General features: G+C 38.3%; 1 protein-coding gene across 1 annotated transcript in view; it reads left to right on the forward strand.

Moving 5' to 3' along the window:
* LOC115835067 (UDP-glucose:glycoprotein glucosyltransferase 2-like) overlaps positions 1–16105 on the forward strand; it is a 174528-nt gene that overhangs the window by 115513 nt on the left and 42910 nt on the right. The window contains 2 exon segments of the mRNA XM_030812463.1: positions 11306–11518; positions 13442–13573. Coding sequence (XP_030668323.1) covers positions 11306–11518; positions 13442–13573 — 345 coding nt within the window.

The following is a 16105-nucleotide window of genomic DNA, read 5'->3' on the forward strand; positions in this document are numbered from 1 at the left end:
ATTGGCCCCAATCTCTTCTGGCTTGTAGGGTTTCAGCTGAGAGGTCTGCTGTTAGTCTGATGGACTTCCCTTTGTGGACGACCTAGCCTTTCTGTCTGGCTGCCCCCTAACATTTCTTCTTTCATTTCAACCTTGGAGAATCTGATGATTATATCACTTGTGGTTGATCTTTTCATGGAGTATCTTACTGGGGTTCTCCGCATTTCCTGAATTTGAATGTTGGCTTTTCCTGCTAGGTTGGGGAAGTTCTCCTGGATGATATCCTCAAGTATGTTTTTCAACTTTGTTCTGTTCTCCCTGTTTCTTTCAGGTACCCCATCAGTCACAGCTCCTTTTACATAATCCTATAGTAAGAGATTTTGTTTGTTCCTTTTCTTTTTTCTTTAATGTGTCTACCTGCCTTGTTTCAGCAAGATAGTTTTCAAGTTCTGAAATTTTTCCTCTGCTTGGTCTGTGTGGTTATTGATACTTGTGGTTGCATTGTGAAGTTCTCATGTTATGTTTTTCCACTCCATCAGGTCATTTATATTCCTCTCTAAACTAATTGTTCTGGTTTACAGCTCCTGTAATGTTTTATCATAGTGCTTAGTTTCTTTGCATTGGGTTAGAACATGCTTCTTTAGCTTAGCAAAGTTCCTTATTACCCACCTTCTGAAGCCTACTTCCATCACTTCAGCCATCTCAACCTCGGCCCAGTTCTGTCTGCTTAGGGGAGAGGTGTTGCAGTCATTTGGAAGAGAAGAGACACTCTGGCCTTTTGAATTTTCAGCATTTTTGCTTTGATTTTTTCTCATCTTTGTGGGCTTATCTACCTTTGATTTTTGAGATTGCTGACCTTTGAATGGGGTTTTTCTGGGGTCCTTTTTGTTGACGATGATTTCGTTGCTTTCTGTTTGTTTTTAACGGTCAAGCCGTTCTTCTGTAGGTCTGCTGCAGTTTGCTGAGGGTTCACTCCAGACCCTAGTTGCTTCTGTTTTTCCTGTACCCAGAGGTATCACCAGTGAAGGCTGCAAAACAACAAAGATGGCAGCCAGGTCCTTCTGGAAGCTCTGTCCTAGGTGGGTACAGACCTATTGCCAGCCCAAACACACCTACAGCAGGTGGCTGGAGACCCTTGTTGTGAGATCTTATGCAGATAGGAAGAAAAGGATCAGGGACCTGCTTAAAGAGGCAGTCTGGCTGCTTGTTGGTAGAGCAGGTGTGCTGTGTTGGGGTGGATCATTTCTCACCCAGACTGTTTGGACTCTCCAGAGCCGGCTGAGTGGAACAGCTGAGTCAACCGAACTGCAGAGATGGTAGCCGCTCCTCCCACTGGGAACTCTGTCTCAGGAAGAGATCAAAGCTCTGTCTTTATAATCCTGGCTGGTGTGGCTGAAGCCTCTGCAGGGAGGTCCTCCCCAGTGAGGAGCAATGGATTGGGGTCCTGCTTAAAGAAGCAGTCTGGCCATGATTGGGTAGAGCAGCTATGCCCTGTTGGTGGGGGAGCCTTCCTTGTCTGGACTGTTTGGACTCTCCAAAGCCAGCAGGCTGGAACAGCTGAGTCAACCAATCTGCAGAGATGGTGGCCACCCTCCCCTGGAAGCCCTGTCCCAGGGAGAGATCAGAGCTCTGTCCTTATAACCCTGGCTGGAGTGGCTAAAGCTTCCACAGGGATAAGTGTATTTTTTGCATCTAAATAAGTATGTCCTTTTCATATATGATCTATTTATTATTCATTTACTGGCTAAGTATTTGAGTGACTATGTTTTCCCTTCTGGGGCTATATTAGTTTACAATATTAAGATCTTTTCTCTTGTGCAGGTTAAATTTTAGCAGGGGTAGCATGCATAGGGAGACAGACAATAAGTGATAGACATATATGTAAATTGAGTTACATGTCAAGAAGCTGAGAAATGCTATGGAAAAAGAAAAAGAACTGGGTAAGAGAAAATCAGGAGCAGAGAGTCAGGTTGCAGACAGATTACAATTTTAAATAAGGTTGGCAGGATACGCCTCATTGAGAAGATGACATTTCAGCAATGACCTGAAGGAACTGAGGGAATTAACAATTCAAATACTGAGGGAAAATATATTCCCACCAGAGTGTCTAGCTGATGCAGAGGTTCTAATGCAAGAACATACTTTATGTAAGAAGACAGCAAAGTGTAGGGCTAGAACACAGCAAGGAGAAGAGATGAGATAACAGAAGAATGAGGTGCCAGATAATATCAGGCTTGTAAGTGTTAGGATTTTATCATTGACCCATAGAAGCATTTTGTAGATTAATATTTTGCATGTCACTTTACATTTTGACATCATTTAAATTAGTGTGTGATGTTCTTGACAGTTAAAAAATGTCTATATCAGAACTATCAGTCTTTTAAAATTTCTTCATAATTTTTATACTTAACAGTTTTGTGGGGTGGTTTTTGTTTTTTTGTTTTTGTTTTTTTGAAAGAGTCTCAGTCGCCCAGGCTGGAGTGCAGTGGCACAGTCTCGGCTCACTGCATCCTCCACCTCCTAGGTTCAAGTGATTCTCCTGCCTCAGCCTCACATGTGGTTGGGATTACAGGCGTGCACCACCACGCCCAGCTAATTTTTTTTTTTTTTTTTTTTAGTAGAGATGGAATTTCACCATAATGGCCAGAGTGGTCTCGAACTCCTCACCTCAGGTGATCCACCTGCCTCAGCCTCCCAAAGTGCTGGGATTATAGGCAGGAGCCACTGTGCCCAGCCACTTAGAGTTTTAATTCTATTAATTATCCTTTCTATATATCAAACATACTGAAGTCAAAACAAAATAGTTACTTTTCACTTGTCCAAGGAAATTGACAAATCTTTAATTCTCTCCTTTTGTAGCTTGCTTTCTTCTGCCTTTGTAAATTTAAGTGGATGCCAGTAGTTTTAAGAAACTTTACAGTAGTCGTAAGGAATATTTTAACACTTTGAATGTATCACCTAATTGCCTTCTTTTTTTTGTTATACTTTAAGTTCTAGGGTACATGTACACAACATGCAGGTTTGATACATAGGTATACATGTGCCATGATGGTTTGCTGTACCCATCAACTCATCATTTACATTAGGTATGTCTCCTAATGCTATCCCTCCCCCAGGCCCCCATCCCCCAACAGGCCCCGGTGGGTGATGTTCCCCGCCCTGTCTCCAAGTGATCTCATTGTTCAATTCTCACCTATGAGTGAGAACAGGCAGTGTTTGATTTTCTGTCCTTATGATAGTTTCCTGAGAATGATGGTTTCCAGCTTCATCCATGTCCTGGCAAAGGACATGAACTTATCCTTTTTTATGGCTGCATAGTATTCCATGGTGTATATGTGCCACATTTTCTTAATCCAGTCTATCATTGATGGACATTTGGGTTGGTTCCAAGCCTTTGCTATTATGAATAGTGCCAGAATAAACATACATGTGCTTGTGTCTTTATAGTAGCATGATTTATAATCCTTTGGGTATATAAGCAGTAATGGGATTGCTGGGCCAAATGGTAATTCTAGTTCTAGATCCTTGAGGAATCACCACACTGTCTTCCACAAAGGTTGAACTAATTTACACTCACACCAACAGTGTAAAAGCGTTCCTATTTCTCCACATCCCCTCCAGCATCTGTTGTTTCCTGACTTTTTAATGATTGCCATTCTAACTGGTGTGAGATGGTATCTCATTGTGGTTTTGATTTGCATTTCTCTGATGACCAGTGATTATGAGCATTTTTTCATGTGTCTGTTGGTTGTGTAGATGTCTTCTTTTGAGAAGTGTCTATTCATATCCTTTGCTGACTTTTTGATGGGGTTGTTTGCTTTTTTCTTATAAGTTTGTTTGAGTTCTTTGTAGATTCTGGATATTAGCCCTTTGTCAGATGGGTAGATTGCAAAAATTTTCTCCCATTCTGTAAGTTGCCTGTTTACTCTGATGGTAGTTTTCTTTTGCCATGAGCTCTTTAGTTTAATTAGATCCCATTTGTCAATTTTGGCTTTCGTTGCCATTGCTTTTGGTGTTTTAGTCATGAAGTCCTTGACCATGCCTATGTCCTAAATGGTATTGCCTAGGTTTTCTTCTAGGGTTTTGTGGTTTTAGGTCTAACATTTAGGTGTCTAATCCATCTTCAATTAATTTTTGTATAAGGTGTAGGGAAGGATACAATTTCAGCTTTCTGCATATGGCTAGCCAGTTTTCCCCACACCATTTATTAAATAGGGAATCCTTTCCCCATTTCTTCTTTTTGTCAGGTTTGTCAAAGATTAGATGGTTGTAGATGTGTGGTATTATTTCTGAGGGCTCTGTTCTGTTCCATTGGTCTATATCTATTTTGGTACCAGTACCATGCTGTTTTGGCTACTGTAGCCTTGTAGTATAGTTTGAAGTCAGGTAGCGTGATGCCTCCAGCTTTGTTCTTTTTGCTTAGGATTGTCTTGGCAATGCGGACTCTGTTTTGGTTCCATATGAACTTTAAAGTGGTTTTTTCCAATTCTGTGAAGAAAGTCATTGGTAGCTTGATAGGGATGGCATTGAATCTATAAATTACCTTGGGCAGTATGGCCATTTTCACGATATTGATTCTTCCTATCCATGAGCATGGAATATTCTTCCATTTGTTTGTGTCCTCTTTTATTTCTTTGAGCAGTGCTTTGTAGTTCTTGTTGAAGAGGTCCTTCACATCCCTTATAAGTTGGATTCCTAGGTATTTTTTTCTCTTTGTAGCAATTGTGAATGGGAGTTCACTCATGATATGGCTCTCTCTTTGTTAATGGTGTATAGGAATGCTTGTGATTTTTGCACATTGATTTTGTATCCAGAGACTTTGCTGAAGTTGCTTATCAGCTAAAGGAGATTTTGGGCTCAGACGATGGGGTTTTCTAAATATACAATAATGTCATCTGCAAACAGGGACAATTTGACTTCCTCTTTTCCTAATTGAATACCCTTTATTTCTTTCTCTTGCCTGATTGCCCTGGCCAGAACTTCCAACACTATGTTGAATAGGAGTGGTGAGAGAGGGCATCCCTGTCTTGTGCCCGTTTTCAAAGGGAATGCTTCTCGTTTTTGCCCATTCAGTATGATATTGGCTGTGGGTTTGTCATAAATAGCTCTTATTATTTTGAGATATGTTCCGTCAATACCTAGTTTATTGAGAGTTTTTAGCATGAAGCGCTGTTGAATTTTGTCAAAGGCCTTTTCTGCATCTATTGAGATAATCGTGTGGTTTTTGTTGTTGATTCTGTTTATGTGATGGATTACGTTTATTGATTTGCATATCTTGAACCAGTCTTGCATCCCAGGGATGAAGCTCACTTGATCGTGGTGGATAAGCTTTTTGATGTGCTGCTGGATTCGGTTTGCCAGTATTTTATTGAGGATTTTTGCATTGATGTTCATCAAGGATATTGGTCTAAAATTCTCTTTTTTTGTTGTGTCTGCCAGGCTTTGGTGTTAGGATGATATTGGCCTCATAAATTAAGTTAGGAAAGATTCCCTCTTTTTCTATGGATTGAAATAGTTTCAGAAGGAATGGTACCAGTTTCTGTTTGTACCTCTTGTAGAATTCGGCTGTGAATCCATCTGGTCCTGGACTTTTTTTAGTTGGTAGGCTATTAATTATTGCCTCAATTTCAGAGCTTGTTATTTGTATATTCAGAGATTCAGCTTCTTCCTGGTTTAGTCTTGGGAGGGTGTATGTGTCCAGGAATTTATCCATTTCTTCTAGATTTTCTGGTTTATTTGCGTAGAGGTGTTTATAGTATTCTCTGATGGTAGTTTGTATTTCTGTGGGATCAGTGGTGATATCCCCTTTATCATTTTTTATTGTGTCTATTTTATTCTTCTTTCTTTTCTTCTTTATTAGTCTTGCTAGCAGTGTATCAATTTTGTTGATCTTTTCAAAAAACCAGCTCCTGGATTCATTGATTTTTTGAAGGGTCTTTTTATGTCTCTGTCTCCTTCAGTTCTACTCTGATCTTAGTTATTTCTTGCGTTCTGCTAGCTTTTGAATGTGTTTGCTCTTACTTCTCTAGTTGTTTCAGTTGTGATGTTAGGGTGTTGATTTTAGATCTTTCCTGCTTTCTCTTGTGGACATTTAGTACTATAAATTTCCCTCTACACACTGCTTTAAATATGTCCCAAAGATTCTGGTACATTGTGTCTTTGTTCTCGTTGGTTTCAAAGAACATCTTTATTTCTGCCTTCATTCGTTATTTATCCAGTAGTCATTCAGGATCAACTTGTTCAGTTTTCATGTAGTTAAGTGGTTTTGAGTGAGTTTCTTAATCCTGAGTTCTAATTTGATTGCACTGTGATCTGAGAGACAGTTTGTTGTGATTTGTGTTCTTTCACATTTGCTGAGGAATGCTTTACTTCCAATTATGTAGTCGATTTTAGAATAAGTGCAATGTGGTGCTCCGAAGAATGTATATTCTGTTGATTTGGGGTGGAGAGTTCTGTAGATGTCTGTTAGGTCTGCTTGGTGCAGAGCTGAGTTCAGGTCCTGGATATCCGTGTTAACATTTGTCTCGTTGATCTGTCTAATATTGACAGTGGGGTGTTAAAGTCTCCCATTATTATTGTGTGGGAGTCTAAGTCTCTTTGTAGGTCTCTAAGGACTTGCTTTATGAATCTGGGTGCTCCTGTATTGGGTGCATATATATTTGGGATAGTTAGCTCTTCTTGTGCAATTGATCCCTTTACCATTATGTAATGGCTTTTTTTGGTCTCTTTTGATCTTTGTTGGTTTAAAGTCTGTTTTATCAGAGACTAGGATTGCAACCCCTTCTCTCTTTTTCTTTCCATTTGCTTGGTAGATCTTCCTCCATTCCTTTATTTGAGCCTATGTGTGTCTCTGCACATGAGATGTGTCTCCTGAAGACAGCACACTGATGGATCTTGACTCTTTATCCAATTTCCAGTCTCTGTCTTTTAATTGGGGCATTTAGCCCATTTAAATTTAAGGTTGATATTGTTATGTGTGAATTTGATCCTGTCATTATGATGTTTGCTGGTTATTTTGCCTGTTAATTGATGCAGTTTCTTCATAGCACCAATGGTCTTTACAATTTGGCATATTTTTGCAGTGACTGGTACTGGTTGTTCCTTTCCATGTTTAGTGCTTCCTTCAGGAAGTTGCTTGAGGAGCTCCTTCAGGAGCTCTTGTAAGGCAGGCCTGGTGGTGACAGAATCTCTCAGCATTTGCTTGTCTGTAAAGGATTTTATTTCTCCTTCACTTATGAAGCTTAGTTTGGTTGGATAAGAAATTCTGGGTTGAAAATTCTTTTCTTTAAGAATGTTGAATATTGGCCCCCTCTCTCTTCTGGCTTGTAGGGTTTCTGCTGATAGGTCCACTGTCAGTCTGATGGGCTTCCCTTTTTCGGTAACTCGACCTTTCTCTCTGGTTGCCCTTAACACTTTTTCCTTCATTTCAACCTTGGTGAATCTGACAATTATGTGTCTTGAGGTTGTTCTTCTTGAGGAGTATTTTTGTGATGTTCTCTGTATTTCCTGAATTTGAACATTGGCCTGCCTTGCTAGGTTGGGGAAGTTCTCCTGGATAATATCCGAATGGTGTTTTCCAGCTTAGTTCCATTCTCCCCATCACTTTCAGGTACACCAGTCAAATGTAGATTCGGTCTTTTCATATAGTTCCATATTTCTTGGAAGCTTTGTTCGTTTCTTTTTACTCTTTTTTCTCTAACCTTGTCTTCTCGCTTTTTATTTCATTAATTTGATCTTCAATCACTGATACCCTTTCTTCCACTTGATCGAATCTGCTATTGAAGCTTGTGCATGTGTCACAAAGTTCTCATGCCATGATTTTCAGCTCCATCACATCATTTAAGGTCTTCTCTGCACTGTTTATTCTAGTTAGCCATTTGTCTAATCTTTTTTCTAGGTTTTTAGCTTCCTTGAGATGGGTTCGAATATCCTTCTTTAGCTCAGAGAAGTTTGTTATTACCAACCTTCTGAAGCCTACTTCTGTCAACTCGTCAAAGTCATTCTCTGTCCAGCTTTGTTCCGTTGCTGGCGAGGAGCTGCGATCCTTTGGAGGAGAAGAGGCCCTCTGATTTTTAGAATTTTCAGCTTTTCTGCTGTAGTTTCTCCCCATCTTTGTGATGTTATCTACCTTTGGTCTTTGATGTTGGTGACCTACAGATGTGGTTTTGGTGTAGATGACCTTTTTGTTGATGTTGATGCTATTCCTTTCTGTTTGTTAGTTGTCCTTCTGACAGGTCTCTCAGCTACAGGTCTGTTGGAGTTTGCTGGAGTTACGCTGCAGACCCTTTTTGCCTGGGTATCACCATCGGAGGCTGCAGAACAGCAAATATTGCTGCCTGATCCTTCCTCTGGAAGCTTCGTCCCAGAGGGGCAGCTGCCTATATGAGGCGTCTGTTGGCCCCTGTTGGGAGGTGTGTCCTAGTTAGGCTACACAGGGGTCAGGGACCCACTTGAGGAGGCAGTCTGTCCATTCTCAGAGCTCAAACACCACGCTTGGAGAACCACTGCTCTCTTCAGAGCTGTCAGACAGGGACGTTTAAGTCTGCAGAAGTTGTCTGCTGCCTTTTGTTCCGCTAAGCCCTGCCCACGCGGGTGGAGTTTAGAGGCAGTAGGCCTTGCTGAGTTGCGGTGGGCTGCGCCTAGTTCGAGCTTCCCAGCCACTTTATTTACCTACTCAAGCCTCAGCAATGGTGGACGCCCCTCCCCCAGCCAGGCTGCCGCCTTGCAGTTCAATCTCAGACTGCTGCACTAGCAGTGAGCAAGGTTCCGTGGGTGTGGGACCTGCCGAGTTAGGCACGGGAGAGAATCACCTTGTCTGCCGGTTGCTGAGCCCTTGGGAAAATCACGGTATTTGGGCAGAAGTGTCCCGTTTTTCCAGGTAGTCTGTCATGCCTTCCCTTGGCTAGGAAAGGGAAATTCCCCGACCCCTTGTGCTTTCCATGTGAGGCAACACCCTGCCTGGGCTGCACTCACTTTCCAACCAGTCCCAATGAGATGAACCAGGTACCTGAGTTGGAAATGCAGGAATCACCCATCTTCTGCGTCAGTCACACTGGGAGCTGCAGACTGGAGCTGTTCCTATTCGGCCATCTTGGAACACCCCCATCTCATTGCCTTCTGGCTTCTATTGTTTCTGATAAGAAGTTAGCCTTTAATGTTATTGAGATTCTTTTGTATACAGCGAAAAAAGCATTTCTCTTGTTCTTTTCGAGATTTAGCTTTTGCTTTTAACATTTTGACTGGTGCGTCTGGCTGTGGATATCTTTACATTTATCCTTATTGGAGTACATTGAGCTTCTTAGATTTGTAAATTATGTTATTAATCAAAATTGGGAAACTTTCAGTAGTTTTTTAAAGTATCTTCTATGTTTCTTTTTTCTTCCCTTCCTAGGTCTTCTATTATGCATATGTTGGCATGCTTAATGGTGTCCCACGTTTCTCTGAGAACCTGTTCATTTTTTTCAGTCTTTTTACATTCTGTTCTTCAGATTGTATAATCTTTATTGATTTATCTTCCAGTTGCCATTCCAAGTTGTTTACACAGAAAATACATACATATCCACATATAAATTATTGGAATTAATTATATAGTTTAAGGTTGTGTAATACCAGGTCAATGTCCAATAATTAATTATATTTCTAAGAGTTGCAACAAATGAGAAATGCAGTTTAAATAAAGATACCACTTACAATAGTATGAAAAATATCAAACACTGGAAGTTTTTGTGGAAATTGTCAAGCAGATTCAAAAACTCATCCAGAAATTCAAAGCACCAAGAGTAGCTAAAATAATCTTAAAGCATAAAAAGTGATAATTGCTTTACTGGATATCAAGATCTTTGGTAAAACTACATAATTGAAAACAGTTTGGTATTAGCACAAGGATAGAAAAATAGAGCAATGAAAGAAGGATAGAGAACCCAGAAATAGAGCCATGCATGTATTAACACTTGATTTATAACAAAGTTGGCTTTATGGAACAGTAAGGGTAATCTTTGACACTTTCCCCTTTTCACGTCATACACAAAAATTGATACCAGATGGATTATAGAGCTAAACATAAAAGGCAAAACAATAAATCTTCTTAAAGATAATATAGATTTTCTTTTTGACTTTAGAGTAGAGAAAGATTTCTAAAATGAGACCCAAAACCCAGTAGCCATCAAGTATAATACCAATAAATGGAACTACTTTAAAATTAAGGACTGCTTCCCATCATAACACATCATCAGTACACTACAGAACAAGCCGTAGAATGGGAGAAGCATATCTCTACACATATAACCAAAAAAAGCCCTTAAGTCTTAGAAATCAAACTCTTCCAAGTCAGGGGCCAAAAAAGATAATCCAAAAAATACTGGAAGCAGATTGAACAGGCAAGTCATAAAAGAAGGCAAAGAACATATCAAAGGATGTTTCGTATCATTAATGATAAGAGAAAAGAAAATTAAAACCCTGATGAGATATCTTTACATATGTACGAGAATGATTTAAATTAAAATCTGACAATACAAAGTGTTTCTTAGGCTGTGAGGTAATGGAACTGTTTGTTGTATGTTGCTAGTATGTATATTATTTTGAAAAACTATTTAGCATCTTCTGAAATGGAAGATATGTATATCCTGTTTTTAGAGCTCTAAACTGGAAAAAACTCAGATGTCCAGCAACAGTAGAATAGATAAAAGACTATATATTCATATGATGGAATTCTGTACAGTACTAAAAATTGACTACAGCTACAGAAAACAGTATTGATAAATCTCACATTATTGAGTGGGGAAAGAACACAAAATAATACTCCATGACTCCATTTATGTGAAATTTAAAATTGATTAAATGTTTAGCAGTGCAAGTTTAGGGGATAAACTATAAAGAATAGCAAAGTTGTTATTACCATAAATGACAAGAGAGTGGTTGTCTTTAGAAAAGTGGGAGGGTGTGGTAATTGACAGAGATCTGAGGAGTAGTTTTGGAGTTGCAGGCAGTGCCATTGACCAGGATAGTAGGTTTATGGGTTAATTCACTGAGCTCTACATTTTGTTTTGCGTATTTTTTATTTGTGTTATTTCACATACTCACAAAAAGCTTAAATATAATGTTACATTACAAACGAATCATTATGCAAAGATGTGAAGGAATTAGAGTTAGTAAAATGATTGCTTGTCAGGCTTTTTCAGTGGTATATCACATTTAGTACAGTAAACATGGGAGGGCTTTGATAGTGAAAGATAGTGCATGATACAGTGAACAAACTGGATGGGAAAGAAAATATATTCACCTGTAAAATGATATGTATGATACTGGTCTCTTTAATCTATAAATATGTTTGCAGAAAACAAGTGTTCATAGTCGGTTGGGGATTATTTATAATCCTACATCAAAAATAAATGAAGAGAACACAGCTATTTCTAGAGGAATTTTGGCAGCTTTTCTTAAACAGAAGAACATGTTTTTGAGAAGCTTTCTTGGGCAACTGGCAAAGGAAGAAACTGCTACAGCTATTTACTCTGGAGATAAAATTAAAACATTCCTTATTGAGGTCAGTAGCTATTTGAAATATTAAATATGTACGTATTGCATATTTTAAAAGTGTAAGTGTATTTGGAGATATTGTTACTGAAAAACATTGATAGGTTTAAACAAATGGAGATAATAAACATTCCTTTTCAAATGGGAAAAGATAAACATTAAATGATATGACTTTGCACAGAGGCATTTAATAAATCAGATTTCATATGTTTCATTAACTACTTCATGATTCTTAAAGTTGATGGCATTCTAGTTAGGATATGTACTTAAGTGAAGAATTGGGGGTTAAAGCGTTAAGTAAATCTCAGGTATTTCACTGAAGGGGTCCATTATAGGGGGAATTTCAACGATGATCCTTTTGAAGAAACAATCATTATTCATTCAAAAAATACATATTGATTGTTTATCAGACAATGGAGATAAACTTGTGAACATGCAGATAGAGTCCCTGTCCGTGTTCTTTGTGGAGCTTACATTGTAGGAGGAAAGACAGACAAAATATCTAGGAGTGGTTTTGATTGATTTGCTTTCAAAAGTCAGGTCATTTGCTAAGTATTAGAGTGGCCGTATGTATTTTTAAAGGGTCGATGACAAAAAGAGGAAATGTCGAATATTTTACTATTATTCTGAGAGTGAGAAAGTAAATTAAATACATTAGTGAAGGAAGATTTCTGGTCATTGCTGAGGGCCCACTTGAGATTAATGATAATAAATTTAAAGCGAGATCAGCATTGGTCATATGTTTTTCTCCAGCTGTATTTTACTGTTTTCATCCAGTTGCAGACTCAGCAGAGTTGTGTTTAACCAAGGTTGGGGTTTGGACCAGTGAATATGACTGAGGGGGAGCATTCAAGGGAGCTAAACATGGAGAAGTTTTGGTTATAGTAAAGTACCCTGAGATAGAACTTGGTTAAAAAGAAATTATGCCATGGGAAGGATGATAGACAGTGAATAAATGATAGAGTCTGTGGACTGAAAGTTTGAGTAATGGTTGATCTAGGGATGGGGATGGTCATGAGGTTGTGGTCAGAAAGGGGATGATTGAAATGGGGATTTTGGAGATAAAGAAGATCAGGGCCTACACAGTCCAACACCACAGCCACTGGCTACATATGGTCATTTTATACTTAAATAAGATTTTAAATTCAGTTCCTCAGTCATAGTAGCCACATTTTGAATGTCGCATAACCATGTGAAGCCATGGCTGCCATATTGGACAATGTGGGAAAATATTTTCATCATCATGAAAGCATCTGGGAACTTGTTAGAAATTCAGAATTTAAGGCCTGGATTCTACTGAAGTAGATTCTGCATTTTAACAAGATACCAGGTGATTGGTATGTACATTAAAGTTTGAGAAGTACTGAGAGAGAGAAATGTACCTTAGTATGAAGGTGCAGTGAGCATATATGTGGTTTATTTTCTGTGAATGTCCATGTATTTTTTCACTTTGACCAAGGGTTACTTTTATTATTTCCATATTTAAATATATTATTACTAAACTGGTCTTCTGGGATTAGTATAATGGGGAGAAAGGAGTATTTCCATTTTAAACACTTTTTAAATTGAGAATACCAAATAAGAGGTACTGAGTTCAGAATTTAATAAATATTTAATTTCATTTTCTTCATATCAAATTTTATTTAAATTGATGTTCCCTAGTAATTTACTAGTCTGGTAGTTTCCCTGAAATTCTCAAAGAATGAATAGCAAACTGTATCAACTTGTAACAAGATTTAAGCATGTTATAAATGACTTGTCAAAACAGAATTCTTTTTTAAAAATGTTCTTTCAGAAGAAAATTATACTAAATAATGATTTTTAAAGTATTACTTAAAATTTTATACTAATATTAAAGTAGTTTTTTAAACAAAATGATTTAATATATTTACTGTTCTCATATTAGTTTCATCAATCTTAACTTCTGCTTTAGGGGATGGATAAGAATGCTTTTGAGAAAAAATATAATACTGTTGGAGTGAATATTTTTCTAACTTACCAGTTGTTGTGTCAAGATGTACTTAAATTGCATCCTGGAGAAATGGGTATTGTCAGCAATGGGAGAGTAAGCAGAAAAAGCTATTGCTCTCTTTTCTCAGTGACACTGCAATGCCTTTTTTCTGTCACAGTTCCCCTGATGTGACACATACAGAGGACGGTGTTCATGAGCTGAAGACACCAGACACAACTCAGCATAAATAAAATGGGGTCATGACACACTTCCCATTTCTTCATTCTTTCCCCCATTCAATGAGAATGATGATGCGGGTAAGGAATAATGTTCTTTATGTGTCTTGCTTTTATTTTGTTCTAATGTAAGTATTAGAAGAAACAACTTAATGCACATCATCAAAACATTGTCAGGCCGGGCACGGTGGCTCACGCCTGTAATCCCAGCACTTTGGGAGGCCGAGGCGGGCAGATCACGAGGTCAGGAGATGAGACCATCCTGGCTAACACAGTGAAACCCCATCTCTACTAAAAATACAAAAAATTAGCCGGGCGTGGTGGTGGGCACCTGTAGTTCCAGCTACTCGGGAGGCTGAGGCAGGAGAATGGCTTGAACCCAGGAGGCGGAGCTTGCAGTGAGCTGAGATTGCGCCACTGCACTCCAGCCTGGGCGACAGAGTGAGACTCTGTCTCAAAAAAAAAAAAAAAAAAAAAACCTTGTCATTGAGAACCACTATTGTAGTAGGTGTAGTAAGTAGGTTATTACATCTTTTTTCTTGTTCCTACAGTTGTTTCTGTTAAATGGCATTAGATAACTATTTTACATTTTGAAGTATCAAATAGTATAAATTGCCATGTAGTATTTATTAATAAAATATTTAAAAACTATAGGAAGAAAATCTCTTACTCTCCAACCACCCTAATAAAACTTAATAGCTTATTGTCTTTCCTTTCAGCCCTTTTTTCTACCATACATAGATAGCCATTTTCGGTTTTTTAGAATACATCCTTATAATCCTACTATATATAATTTTACATAATGGTTTTTCTGTTAATATGTTTTTCTGATTACAGTCTTTGCAGACACATACAAAATAAGTGGATGATATCTATATACTAATATTTTTAATATGATAGTCTTTTATTTCACACAAATTGTTTAAGTAAAAAACTGAATCTGGTGCTTAGGTTTATTAAGAAATCAACAAATGCAGTGCATTTCACATATCTTTGGCTTGAATTTTCAAATTACATATCCCTAAATCATCTTCAAAGTTCTAATGCACTCTTAATGTTTTGTTTTTCACTTATTTATGAACTCTGTTCACCTGCATGTTAGATTCAGGTTCATCTATGTACAGCGCTATTTTACACATGATAACAGCTGCCATTTATTGTAAAAGTATTGGTGAATTTTGGTAGTGAGATATGTAGAGCTCTATAAATGGCATTGCTTTTTCGCTTTAAAAGTTATTTTGGGAGGAAATACAGCTTTTAAAAACAGTTCTAAAGCTTTTGGCTATCTTTGACCATGTCAAGCATTTTAAGGGATAAAGAGGGAAACAGTGGCACCTGTTTTATCTAGTGCCTTGCCTTTTAGTTATATACTAGGGAAAAGCTACCCTATGTCTTGTCATTTTGATATAATTCATATAGTGTTACTGGCATTAATGATAGCAAACACTAGATACAGTTACGTTCAACTTATTTCTCATAAACGTAAAACTGTGTTTTGTCCTTTCCTTAAAATTGACAAAAATATTAAGATATTAATCGTACACCTACTGTGAAGCAAACATTCTTCTAGATTCTCAAGGCACAGCAGTAAACAACTATGTTTTCATGGGGCTAATATTTTGATGGATAGAAAGAGACAACAAACAGCACCCTTACTGATAAGGCATCTATCTTAAGTACGTTTATGCTGCTATAAAAATATGCCACAGTCTGGCTGGTTTATAAAGAACAGAAATTTATTTCTTATACTTCTGGATGCTTGGAAATGTAAGGCCAACGTGCTGCCACTGATGTCTGGTGAGGGCTGCTCTCTGCTTCCAGGATGGCCCCTTGTTGCTCTGTTTTTACATGGTGGAAGGTAGAAGGGCAACAGAGTGCTCCCTTCAGTCTTGAACTCTTTTATTATAAGGATACAAATTCCATTCATGAGGGCAGAGCCCTCGGCTTAATCATCTCCCAAAGGCCACACCTCTCAATGCTATCACACTGGCCACTAAGTTTCAACACATGGGTTTTGAGGGACACATTTTGTCTTCGTCTGTTTTGTGCTGCTGTAACAAAATACCTGAGACTATATAATCTCAGAAATTTGTTAAAGAACAGAAATTTATTCTCTCATACTTCTGGAGGCTGGGAAGTCCAAGATCAAGGCACTGGCATCTGATGGGAGCTTTCTTGCTGCATCCTCGTATGGCAGAAGGCAGTGGGGCAAAAAGGGGATGAATGCTATGTTCCTACATGGCAGGAGAGAGCAAACCCACTCCTGAAAGCCTTTTTATAGTGGCATTAGTCCATTTTGAGAGCACAGCCCTCATGACCTAAACACCTCCCATTAGGCCCCAGCTCCCAACACTGTTGCGTTGGGGATTCAGTTTTAACATAAATTTTGGAGAGGACAAAGACATTCAAA

The sequence above is a fragment of the Nomascus leucogenys genome, chromosome 5 (genome assembly GCF_006542625.1).
Source record: "Nomascus leucogenys isolate Asia chromosome 5, Asia_NLE_v1, whole genome shotgun sequence".
NCBI classification, from domain to species: domain Eukaryota; kingdom Metazoa; phylum Chordata; class Mammalia; order Primates; family Hylobatidae; genus Nomascus; species Nomascus leucogenys.